Raw genomic sequence first — 12,947 nt, 5'->3', positions numbered from 1 at the left:
GTTGTCCACCTGATTTGGTCCTAGAAATCCATCCAGTTGTGAGACAGGTATCATTTAAATTACAGAAAAAATCCAGAGTTGTTTAAAGGGCTAACACATAAGCAGATTTTAGGATGGTGGTCGGGGGACGGTGGGGAATCTCTGTTTTGGATGCAGAAAGGCTGTGGTGGCTCTGCTGTCCCTTGTGACTGCGTGGAGTGGGCAAACACCAGGGCAGTGCTTTCACTCAGGACACAGAGCTTCCCCAGATGAGGGAGCAGGGTGTTTGGGTTTCTAGAGGGACAGGGAACTCCAGGTGCCCAGATAGCTAAGGACCACGTACCTCTGGCTCCTACCCCAGCTTGTCCCAGCACCCTTCCCACCCTGGGAAGCAGCAGGAGAGGCAGGCTAGAAATCTAGTACTAGAGAGAAGCTGGGAACCATGTGCCTGCAAGCTTTTAGGACAGGGGAAGATCTAGATTATCTTCTGGCTTTTAGTGGTCACTAAAAACAGATGATAAATTTTGTTTTCATAAGCTACACTTTTAGGGTAAAATGAAGTGACTTTGTTACTACCTTGAAATTTGACCTCATTTCTCTTTGATTAGATGATTAAATCAGAACATGTAAATTCAATTTTGAATTCCAGGATTTATTAGATAAATTATGTTGATTCTCTTCTCTATAAAAAATCCATTTGTGGAACTTTTAAAAATACATACTCGCTCTTTAAGAAGGGCTGGGATGGTAGTATCTTGTTCTGTGGGAAGAAACTAGGGAGGGAAGAAATCGAGTTTTGCCCAAGGTCACAGAGGAGGTCATTGAGATTCTGTATTGGTACCTGGTTTCTTCCCTTCTCCTTACTTGGCAGTGCTAGAGGATGGGTCTCAGGACAGTTTTCCTTAAAAGGACAGAATGTCAGATAAATTCTTTAATAGACTTATTCTATATTGGAGTCTGGGTGGATATTGCCTGGAAAGAATTTAAATGAGAATTGTCTTAATGTCTGTACTGACAATGGAATAGAAGATGCCTCTTAATATTGAATATCATTTATGCTAGCTGCATAATTTAACTCTTTTTGGTTCTTGTATATGTAAATCCTTTTTTAAAACAATGTTTTAGGCTACAAGTTGGTGGTGAGAAGAGCTCTTCACAAAAGTCAGGTCAGAGTTTCTTTGAAAAGGGTATAAAGTAAGCAGAATTTGGAAGTTAAAATGCTGCTATTAAATTGTTGCCTTATTTTTAATTGAGGTAAATAAAACCATATTCCATAATATTTGCCATTCTGGTGCTTAACCTCAGGGCCGGGGCGCTGTCCCGAAGCTCCTTTTGCTCAAGGCTAGCACTCTTAACACTTGCCACATCTCCACTTTTTAAAAAATTATTTCATTAGTTTATTGGTGATAAAGAGCCTCATAGACTTTCCTGCTGGGATGGCTTTGCACCTTGATCCTCTGATCTGAGCCTGCTGAGTAGCTGAGATTACAGACACAGACACCTGCACCTGGCTTCATCCTGACCATTTTAAGTGTTCCGTTCCCTGCTGAGTGCATTTCCATTGTTGTACATCCACCCCTAGAACTGCTTAACCCTACAGCTCTCTTCCCACTTCAGCACCTGCGACTCTTAACTCTGTCTCCGTGAATGTGACTTCTGTGTACACAACTGTGCCACTGAAGTTCATCGAGGCTGTAGCACGTGTCAAAATTTCCCTCCGACTCCTCCTTCCTCTCTCTTTCCCGTTTCTTTCCATTTTGAGACAAGGGTGGCCTTGAACTTGCTATGTTACCAGGTCCTTCTATCTCAACCTCTGGAGTACTGGGATTATTGGTGTGCAACCCTACATCTACTCCTTCCTTTTTCAAGGACCAGGTGATGTGATGTTAGACTTTGAAAGGGTTGCTAAGGTTTTAACTCAGAAGGAAACACAGCCAGGTCGCCAAAGCTGACAGAGCTATATAAAGGTGTGATGCGAGCTCAGCACATCTGACAGTGAGCCTCTGACTTTGATCACACGTTCCTGGATCTACCTTCTCTTATCTTCTGATCTCAAGGACTCTAAATTTAAGGCTTTCCATGAAGTCCTGAGCCATCGCAGCTTTTTGTTTCACGTCTCTCTTGTGTTGCTTTCTAACTGGCAGATGCTAGGAGTTTAGGTTGCATTCCTCCCCATCTTAGAGCCATGACCCAGGACTTTTGCCATGTCAGCATGGGAAATTGGAAAACACTGTTCTCAGTGAGGGAAAAGATTCTCCCAAGCCAACCCACTCCCCATTCGAAACTGTGGCCCTTGAGAATTTGTCATCTCTTCAGTGTGCCTCTCACCTGCTGTTGGGGTGGGGGTTTGCAGCGCTGTCCCCTATTCTTTCATTTTTGGGTCACCAGATATCTGTCACAGACAGATATCTCAGAGCTGTTGGTGTGTGTAAAAGCCACGCACAGGCCATTTGTGCCTTCCAGGAAGCATCCTGTTGTCCTCCTGTTCACTGAGAAGCCCATTGGGTCCAGGTGAGTCCCATAGGTTGTTGTGGCCCTTGTCATCACACACACTCCTGAAATTGCCCATGTGCCTGTAGGCATTGTCATTCCTGTAGGAGGGGACAGGGCTGCCCTCCAGCTGTGAAGCAAAAGATAGGTTGGGTGAGCAGCAGGGGCCTAAAGGGAGCAGTAAGAGGAAGGCGAAGCTGATTGCAGATAGAAAAGACTTTCTCCCACTGAGACTCCTCTTGTGCCAGCTCTGTGTCTCCTTGGCTTGCACTTGGCCATCACACCAGTGCCAGCAGTGAGCAGCAGTGGTTTCACTTACAGATAGGCCCCACTGAGGCCTGGGGGGAGGAAGAGCTATTGATCCATGGTCTGGCTTCAAAGCCCGGTTCTTTCTAGAACCCAGAAATTTTCCAATGGCAGATTAAGGAATTGTCTGGGAGATGAGGTGACTTGGGTCCTGGCTTCTGTTGCTGGCAGGGTACATAGGAGTGGGTACGCTGAGGCCTTTGGTAGGGACTGCCGGCCTTGGGGTTCCTCACTCAGCCCTAGGGTGGTACATCCTGGGAGACAGGAGACCTACCACCTTTCTTCTTTCATACTTACCTGTATCTGCCTCTTGGACAGAACCCAACTTGTGAATAGCCTCTTGTCCTCTAGAATGGAACCAATATTCTGCTGAGGGTATAAGAAGCTGGAGCTTTATCCTTTTCTTCCCCACCACTGCTGATATTTTAGGCAAGGTCAGCGTAGGTTTCTAGAGGTGCAAGCATACATGCATGTGTGTGTGTGTGTGCGTGTGTGCGTGTGTGCATGTGTGCGTGCGCACACGTGCATATGTGTGCATGTGGGCACTCACACTCAGGGTTTAGGGAATTCCAGGTCTGTGAAAGGAAAGGAAGCTTTCCTGGAAGACTCCATGAGAGCAGGCTGTCAGAGGACTCCTCAGCCCAAATGGTTACCTTTTGTAACCAGCAGGTGGCCCTGCTGCTTAATTCTCTCTTGAATGGTGCCATGCTGAGCTGGTTCTAGTCTGGACCCTTTGTATCCACTGAGAGGGGGACTATCAGGATGCTGGTTAATACTATGATGGATAAAAATAAGGCACATGGTGCATGCTCAAGCCAAGCAAGGGGATGACCTCAAGAAGGGAGCTCTTGGTCCCAAAGCAAGCCTGGGACCCCAGGATTTCCCATCCCCAGTGGGCTTAGGGCAGCACTCTCACGTGAGCGGAGACTGCCAGTCTCTACTGAGCACGTCCTGCTGTCTGTCACAACTGTGCCTGCAATTAGACCTCATTTGATACTGCTGGGCAGCTGTGGTGGGCAAGGGTTGCAGATTTCAGACCGGTGCCTTCCTGGTGCTCTCTTTCCTCTCTTGGCTTAGAAAGGGAGTACGGCCTCTTTAAGACAGGCCTCCTTTGTATGCGTTGGCTGGAGCCTGGTTATGCTCTGGGTTTCTGCAGACAGTTAAAATCTGCGCAGCAACATTTAAATAAATAAACAAATGAAAGCTTCCCTTGTGTGGCATTTCTATTCACAGCCTGGCACAATAGCTGCTTGTTGTTTGGTCACTTTGATCCCCTTTATTAAATCAGAACCTTGGAAGGGAATGCTAGGGGCCAGGATGAACAAGATGAACCTTCGCCCTGCCTGCCAGCCAGCCAGGCACCTCGCAGATTCACCTTAGGACAGGGTAAGCAGGGAGGGGTGATAGGTTGCGAAGGCTTCCTCTTTGACCTCCTCCATTGTGATGGTGGAAACAACCTGCTGCCATTCTTCTAGAGAAAAGGGCTTAGTCTCCTCCCTGGCATAGAAGCATGGTTGCAGCACGTGGCAGTTGGGGGAGGGAGGAGTTGTTTGTCGCTTGCCATCTGGCCTATCCCAGCTAGCTCACTGTTGTGCAGTTTAACCCTCACGGTCTGTAGGGCACAGGCACTGAGAGCTTTCCAGGTGTGTGGCCCTAGAATACCTGCTTCCTCCCCGCCTCAATCTCTAATTCATTAGCATGGGACCTAGTAGCCCAGACACCTGAAGCAGCCTCAGCAGGACTGCTGGTTCTTAAATGAAATGTTTTGTCCTTCGTTTTTGCTTTTTTTTTTTTTTCCTCTCATGGGCAGCATAAAATGAAGGCTTAAATTCAAGATTTCATGTTGTAGTGATAAGTTTATCCACGCAAAAGAAAATACCTGTTAGACTTTACCTCATCTCAGAAAAATCTCGCTACAGAAGGAACTTGACTTTTTTTTCTTTCAAGTCTAGATGATAAGTTTACTAACTATTAGATGAAGAGTAATGCAAGAGAGCACGTGAGCTTATTGTGAGGAGACTAGATCAGAATAAGTGAGAGTAAGCGTCCTGTGTATTCTACTGCACACAGCCTTCAAGGACAGCAAGACCTGTATTTCTAGTGCGCCTAGATTGATGTAAAGACATCACCTCAAGCTGCCACAGGCCTGGCGTGTATTTATTTTATAACGGGCATTCTGGAGCTCAGATGCCCCATCGTTTCATTCCCAGACTTGCACTACTTCCCAAAACAACCACAGAAAATGAACGTTTCCTTGTTTCACATCTCCTACCTGATGTGGCAGATGATTTTGTCAAGAATCTCCCGGCTTCCTCCTGCAGTGGATGGGGATACCGCTCATGTCCTTGTTTACGTTCGTGTTCAGTGAGGGAGTTATCTCTTGTTGGAAGTGACCATGAGCAGCACATATGTACCCTACACTTCCCTCTCCATTGTCTTCCCAGGCTTCCTCCTCCTGTCTGTGCCCAGCTGTGTAAGAGGAAGCTGTGGAGACTCTGCTTTCTCCCAGAACCTTCTGTTATCGCCACCAACCTTTTAACCAGGTGGATTCTGAAGTTAGCACCCAGCAAACCGCACTGTGACCAGAATGCCACATGTGTTGTCCTTCATAGCCCTGTTGCCATGTGCCCTGCTTCATTCTTCCCATGATTACCTTTGTTTTGTTTTTCTTGTTTCCAATACTCTTCATTTTGTTTAGAGAAGACTAATTGACTCTTGCTCACTTTGCCTAGCTGCTTTCTCCTGTTTGCTTTGTCATGATCTTTGTGATGATCTTGGGTTTCTCTTCTGGCCTGGTCTGATGTCTCTGGCCCTCTGGCCATTCTAGGTAAGCAGTTTGGTACCATCCTTCATACCATATTTTCCTCTTCCTTGCTGTCTGAAATGGCTTCTCTCTGCCCTCCTTGATGGAGAACCTAAGGGTGATACATCCATTTAAAATTCTAAAGGCTCACCCTCTCTTTCTTCCTGTCGGGCTTGTCCTTCATGGATGGCCTGATGAACCGCCTGCCCAGCCCCTTTGAGATTTAAGCCCAATTTTTTTATTGTAAATATTTCTGTGTGCCACTTTAAGGTATCTGTGTGTGTCCGTCCATGTGTCCATGTGTCTGTGTCCTGGGGCTTGAACTCAGGGCTTACATATGGGTTTGTGAACCTTTTTGCTCAAGGCTATTGCTGTGCCACTTGAGCCTTAGCTTTACTTCTGACTTTTTGGTGGTTGATTGGAGATACTCAGATCTCAGCCTCCTGATTAGCTAGGATTACAGGCATGAGCCACCAGCGCTCACCTTGGTGCTGTTTTTGTTTTGTTTTGTTGGTCGTAGGGCCTGGTTGCTCTCCCTGAGCTTTTCAGCTCAAGGCTAGAGCTCTACCACTTTGAACCAAAGCGCCACTTCCAGTTTTCCGGTGGTTAATTGGAGACAAGAGTCTCATGGCCTTTCATGCCCAGGCTGGCTTTGAACCTCAGTCCTCAGATTTCAGACCCTGAGTAGTTAGGATGACAAACGTTAACTAGGATTACAAGTGTTAGCTCAGTACACTGCTTGGTGCTTCTGCTGTTGTTGTTGTCATTTTAAGGTGTTTTCTCTTTAAGCTAGAGCTAACTTACAGTTAACTAGCTTCCCTCTGAAGTAATCATTGAGGTAAATGGCCCTTGACTTCCCAAGGATGCCACAGGGTTTGGGTGGTCTACTGGAAGCTTCAGAGGAGCCGAAGCAGAAGAACCTATTCAAACCCCAGTGCCTGGTGCTTTCACAGGATGAGGTGTTGCTTTAGTATGTTTGTGTGTGCTGAGATGAAGCCACAGTACAAAAAACATTTCTCCTGGTAGATCATGAGAGTTGAGAAGAGGAAGAGGAGCAGTGGGTGAATGCAGTTGCTTTTCTAGGCTTCCCTATCTCCTGTCCCTGTCTGTTGTTCTAAGTGGTCTTTATGGGATATCCGGGGAGGACTTGCGCTCCCAACATGGCAGATGAGGCCCCCACCCAGTCAGAGTGTGAGTCTAGCCATGTGCCCCATGTTCCAGAGGTGAGGTCTCCTTCTAACTCTGTGCTGTCCTGCAGAGACGTGACATCAGCACAAATGCAGTTTGTCATAAAATAACAGCTTCCAGCACTTGATGCCTACTAAGCCCCAGCAGCACCCAAGCACTTCATACTGCTGTCCCCCTTGTCTGCAGCCCAAGTGTTAAATAGAAAGTTGAGAAACATGCAGTGTGTTGTTCTGAGCAACATAATCTTGTACCCTCTGTTCCATTCCATCTGTCTTTCATTCTTTTGTGATATTATGGGGAAAGAAAAAGGAAGCTCATGTTGGTTTTGCCACCACTCTCTGAACTGCAAAATGTAGGTCCATGGTGTGTGGTAGTGCTTAGCAGGGATGGAAAGACATTGACGATATATATGTATATCGTGTGCGCACGCGCGTGCTCGCGCTGCCTGAAACCTCAAGCATCTGCTACAAGTCGTGGAACCTTCCCTCTGTGGGCAAAGGTCATTTCTGTGCTGTGTTTACTCCATCTTAAATGAGTGCTGTAGAGTGAGTGCTTTATTAGTGACAAAATGTGGCCCAAATAGATACATGGCTTGTCCAGAGTGGTAAGGGTCACTGCTTGGCTCTGGCTTGCTCCTCCATGTGGCCACCTGGCTCCACAGCACACCTGAAGGCTCACTTTAGGGGCATCTGTCACAGCAGACTGCAGAAATGCTGCACTGTGAGAACTGAGCAATTGCTCTAGTGATGGGAGCTATGTCGCTCAGGCTGTGCAGACAGGTATGAAGCCCGAAGAGAAAGTCCCCTCGCCCCAGCCTCCAGAGTTTAGTGCCGTTTTCAGTTTGGGGGGTAGCTCCCTAGATTTCTCCCTGTGTAACACAGGACTCTTTGCCTACCCTTCCCCCAAACAGCACAAAGCCATTGATATTGCTTTATGGCTGGCCTCCAGCTTCCTCCTGAGGGTGAAAAAGAGCTTTGCAATTCCACTCTTGACCACAGGGGAGCTGAGGCTTGGACAGACTGACAGACTGACAGCGTGCCAGGGCCTCCCGCAGTAGGGGCAAGAATGGCCCGGCCCCTGGTTTACATCCACACCTACCTTCGTGGTCCACGGCCACGAATGCTCACCGCTCTTCTTGCCGTGCAGACCTTCCTTGCTTAATAAACCCGCCAGGAATCGCAGTAGTCAATTGTCTCTTAAACTTGCTTCTGGCATCTTTGCGTGTCTTTGAGTGAGGTGCATTTCTTTCCTTGCTGCAGTCCCCAGTGACCTGACCACAGAGGAGCGGCAAGAGCTGGAGAACATCCGGCGGAGGAAGCGGGAGCTGCTAGCTGACATTCAGGTAGGGACCGGCTGCGATGCTGTCCCTGTGCGCCAGTGTAGGGACGGTGATTGCTTTGGGGTTACACTCCTCTGCACTTGTGAGTTGGGGTAGCTCCAGGACAGAGTCTTGCTGCCGCCCTTTTCCCAGCTTAGCAGCGAGGCTGAAACAGGGGAGCAAAACTCAGGTCCCACTGTTTGGGATTTCTTTTTCCTTTATTTCATTCTGCTGTTGTGTAGTGTTTGAGTGGAGGATGTTACTAGAAGCTTTGGAAGTGACACTGACATAAGTCTCTCCTCCTGGTGACTCCCTATCCCTTTGCAGAGGCTGAAGGACGAGATAGCAGAGGTTGCTAATGAAATTGAAAGCCTGGGATCCACAGAGGAGAGGTGAGTCTTCCTGTCCCGCCCCTGTGGGCCTGCTTTGTAAAGCACTTCTCAGTGATCCCGGACTCCAGCCTTTATCCCAAAGATCCCCAGCCGAGGAGACTAAGCTAGGAAAGCTATCAGCTCAGACTTTGTGTGTATTTGAATCACTATGTATCTTCCTGGTGGTGTCGGCGGTGGTTTTGGTGCTTTAAAATTTCTGCTTTTTACTAATATAATTTCAAAACCTAGTGTGTCCAGGTTTTTTTTTATACTTTCAAGCTTATTTGCACATCCTTAGTGCTTAAAGGATAAGAAAAAGAACATAGAGGTGAAATTGCAGCATAAAATGACAAGGACTTCTGTTTTGTTTTTTACCTTTTTATTAAAGAATTTATTAACATTGATTTTTACATCGTATTTCAAATGACATGTTTAACAAACGAGTTTTAGCTTTTTTTAATTTTATTTTTTATTGTCATGGTAATATATAAAGGGGTTACAGTTACATTCACCAGGTAGTAGATGCATTACTTTTCACATACTGATGCCCCTTCTCATGTTTTTGTCCCCATTTCCTTCCCCCCACCTCCTCCCAGTCATCTTGAGAATTTAATTTTGAATAGTCTCCAGTCCATTTTCTAACTGCTTAATGCAATAAACAGGCTGTTTCCAGCTCACCCCTTGTCTGTGTTATTCTAAGCCTGAACCTAAGCCTGCCAGTCTGGTTTCCAAAGGCCAGTTGATTTGTTATTTTAATTCCATGTGGGTGGGGCCCTTAGACATGGGTGAAACTGAAGCTGCCACAGTAAGCAGCCAGCTCGTCACTTTCAGCCCCTGGATTGTCTCCATGCTTTGGTTGTATATTCCTATTTTCCACTTAAAAATGGAGCTCACGCAAGCCAGGTGCCATTGGCTCACACCTGTAATCCTAGCTACTTAGGACGTTGAGATCTGAGGATCACAATTTGAAGCCAGCCGGGGGAAGGAAAGTCAGTGAGACTTACCTCTGATAAACTATCAGAAAAGCAAGAAGTGTCACTGTGGTTCAAGTGGTAGAGCACTAACCTTGGGCAAAGATGCTTCGGGACAACACCCGAAGCCTGAGTTCAAGCTCTAGGACTGGCACAAAAACAAAATCAAAATCCTACAGCATTTGTATATAAATGGATGCATCAGAACATACACCATTAAGTAAAAAAAAACAAAACCCATAGAAAAGGTGGACAGGTGTGTGGTAATGGATACATGAAAATGTTCTCATTGTTAGTCCTGAGCGAGTGAAGCATACAGCCCCCATGAGGGCAGCTTCATGCCCACTCTGATGGCTAAAGTTGAAAGGACAGCTGGTACCTGGTGCTGGCTAGTGTCAGCCAGAGTTTAATTGTATGACCATTTGGGAAACAGCTTGTCAGTCTCTTATGAGCATACACCCAAGCTGAGACCCGGCAGTTCACTCCCAGATGTTTACAAAGAAACCTGGAAAGGATATTCATTAAATTCTTACTTAAAATAGCCCACACTGGTAATACCCCTAAAGTCTACCTGCAGGTGACTGGATAAACAGGCTGAAATAATACAGTACCTGGTGATACAAAGGAGGGAACTGCAAGTGTTTAGCACTGTGGATGAATTCACCCTGTGCTTGGCCACAGAAGCCATGTGTTAGGCCTCTGTCCACAAGGTCCCGGGGCAGGCAGAAGGAAGTAAGCTGGGCTGCCAGAAGTCACTGTGGGGGCTGTCTTGAAGGGGCAACGGAACCTCTGACTGGCATATAGGAGGGTTCAGTTCCTGGCACAGCAGAAAGAAAACATCGTGCTAAGTGACAAAAGCCAGATGCACAAGTCCAGGCATTATGATTCTCTTCATAAGAAATGTCCACCATTGGCAAATCTGTGGAGACAGAAATCAAACTGATAGCTGCATGGAGACTGAAATAGGAATAAAGATTAACTGGAAATGGGCATGAGGAATTTTATTGGGTTCATGAACATGTGCTAAAGCTGGATTATAATAATGAATGCACAATTTAGCAAGCCTGCTTGAAACCACTCAAGCATACACTTAAAATGAGTATGTTTTATGAAAAGTAAATTATACCTTGATAAAGTTTTAAAATAGATTGGAAAAGAATAGAATGGATCTAAGGTAGAAGGAGCCAATGCACTTGAGTTGCAAGCTGGCCTATGCCAGTTTCTTAGTCAGACTTTTTCTGTCAGCTGCTTTTCTATGGCTGTCTTTGAGAAATACCTGCGTGTTGGTAGCTGCACGTCGGACAGCATTAGCCTCCCAGAACTTCCTGTGGCCTGAGCACTAATGGCTCTGGTGGTTGTCTTTCAGGAAAAATATGCAGAGGAACAAACAGGTAGCCATGGGCAGGAAGAAATTTAACATGGACCCTAAAAAGGTGAGTGAACAGGAACCACTGAAACCCATTATCTTTAAGGTGTCTGTAAGACGGCGATTTTCTGAGTGGCCACAGAGAATCACTCAGAGCACAAATCACCTGGTAAGCCATGGTTTTAGACAGAGACCCTGACTCCCAGGTCTGTATTTATTAGTTATTATGCCAGTGCCAGCCCCCGTTGCTTCCTCTGCCCTTTCCAGCTGTTCCAGAACAGCATCATTGCTCTTTGTGGTCTCTCTCCAGGGGATCCAGTTCTTGATAGAGAACGACCTGCTCAAGAACACTTGTGAAGACATCGCCCAGTTCTTGTACAAAGGAGAGGGCCTCAACAAAACAGCCATAGGCGACTACCTGGGGGAAAGGTAAGACCCCAAAGACACATGCCTGCTCGAAGATGGCTGGGAACCACCTGAAGACACGAGCATCCAGTGCCCCACGTTCCCAGAGATGGTGACCCTGAGGGACTGGCGAGCTGGCAGCAGTGTCTGACTTCGCTTCCTCCCTGTCTCTTGTCTGTTCCTGACAGAGATGAGTTTAACCTCCAGGTCCTGCATGCGTTTGTGGAGCTGCATGAGTTCACCGACCTGAACCTTGTCCAGGCCTTGAGGTGCGTGGTCACAGCAGTGAGGCTGGTTTCTGACCCTGTGTCCATCCTGTGGCCATTTGGCTGAAGCTGTGTCTCCAGGATAGTCTGCCAGCCTGTGACTGGTCAGGAGTCATGGGGAGATGGCCCTGCACAGATGCAGGGGAGCTCGTCCTCACCCGGAGGAGCTGATGAATACGAGAGGTTGAAACCTTTCCTACTCCACTCTTCAGCTCCTAAAACCTGTCGTTTGCTTTCTTGCCCTAAAATAGCTGTATATTTTAGTTCCTTTTATAAGGAAAAAATAAGGTAAACTTCAGTATTTTACTATATTGTTTTGTGTTTTGATAATTGTCCTGTATCTTGACAGCTATAGGTATAGCTAAAGGTATATAGAGTGCTTATCTAGCATGCACAAAGCCCCAGGTTCAATTCCTCGGTACCACATACATAGATAAAGCCTGAAGGGGGGCTATGGCTCAAGTAGTAGAGCTCTAACCTTAAGAAAGCCGAAGGACAGTGCTCAGGCCCTGAGTTCAAGCCCCAGGACTGACAAAAAAAAAAAAAAGAAAAAAGAAAGTCATGGGCATATTTTAACAGCTCACAGGCACATGCACCATCTCCACAAGTCCTGAATCCAGGCCCTCTCTTCCCCTCAGGCAGTTCCTGTGGAGCTTCCGGCTCCCTGGAGAGGCCCAGAAGATAGATCGGATGATGGAGGCCTTCGCTCAACGGTACTGTCAGTGCAACAATGGGGTCTTCCAGTCCACGGGTGAGTGCGGAGGCACTACACACACACTGGTTGGGAATAATTTCTAGAACAAGAATGCTGAGATTTCAGCTTACAGCATTATTGTTGTTATTGTTGTTTTGGTGGTTTGGCTGGCACTGTCCCTGAGCTCTTCAGCTCAATGCTAATTTTCTGATGGCTAATTGGAAATAAGAGTCTCATGGGGACTTTTTGGACTTTTCAGCCTGGGTCTAGCTTTGAAATGTGGTCCTCAGATTTCAGCCACTGAAGCAGGGCTTTGCATACAACATTTATTTAATGTTCTTTGTCATAGTAACAGGTTGAAAGTAATCCACAAACCAACATTAAGGCCCGGGGAAAGATTAGGAATGTGGCTCAGTGGCAGAGCACTTGCCTAGCAAAGCCCTGAGTCCTATCCCCAGCACAATTAAAAAAAAAAAAAAAAGTTCTAGAAATATAAATTTTACTGTACCTTTAAACTATGACATATATAACTATTAAAAATCATTTTCTGGCTGGTGGGTCATGCCTGTAACCCCAGCTAGTCCGAAAGCTGAGATCTGAGGGTCACAGTTCAAAGCCAGCCCAGGCACTAAAGTCTGTGGGACTCTTTATCTCCAATTAACCACCAGAAAACCGGAAGTGGTGCTGTGGCTCAAGGGGTAGGGCAGTAGCCTTGAGCTGAAAAGCTCAGACAGTGTCCAGGCCCAGAGTTCAAGTCCCACATCTGAACAACAACAACAAAAAAAACATT

General features: G+C 46.6%; 1 protein-coding gene across 2 annotated transcripts in view; it reads left to right on the top strand.

The window, feature by feature from the left end:
- The window catches only part of Cyth1 (cytohesin 1), a 72,132-nt gene that overhangs the window by 46,435 nt on the left and 12,750 nt on the right, over nucleotides 1–12,947 (top strand). For both annotated transcript variants that reach the window (XM_090351294.1, XM_090351295.1), the window contains exons 2-7: nucleotides 8,026–8,108; nucleotides 8,412–8,476; nucleotides 10,793–10,859; nucleotides 11,103–11,221; nucleotides 11,386–11,466; nucleotides 12,102–12,214. In XM_090351294.1, the coding sequence (XP_090207420.1) occupies nucleotides 8,026–8,108; nucleotides 8,412–8,476; nucleotides 10,793–10,859; nucleotides 11,103–11,221; nucleotides 11,386–11,466; nucleotides 12,102–12,214 (528 nt within the window). The remainder of the gene's footprint in view (nucleotides 1–8,025; nucleotides 8,109–8,411; nucleotides 8,477–10,792; nucleotides 10,860–11,102; nucleotides 11,222–11,385; nucleotides 11,467–12,101; nucleotides 12,215–12,947) is intronic.

The sequence above is a fragment of the Megascapheus bottae genome, chromosome 17 (assembly GCF_031878675.1).
Source record: "Megascapheus bottae isolate mThoBot1 chromosome 17, mThoBot2.hap1, whole genome shotgun sequence".
NCBI classification, from domain to species: Eukaryota; Metazoa; Chordata; class Mammalia; order Rodentia; family Geomyidae; genus Megascapheus; species Megascapheus bottae.
Note: the sequence above shows the minus strand (reverse complement) of the source record. Positions and strands in the feature narration are given on the sequence as shown.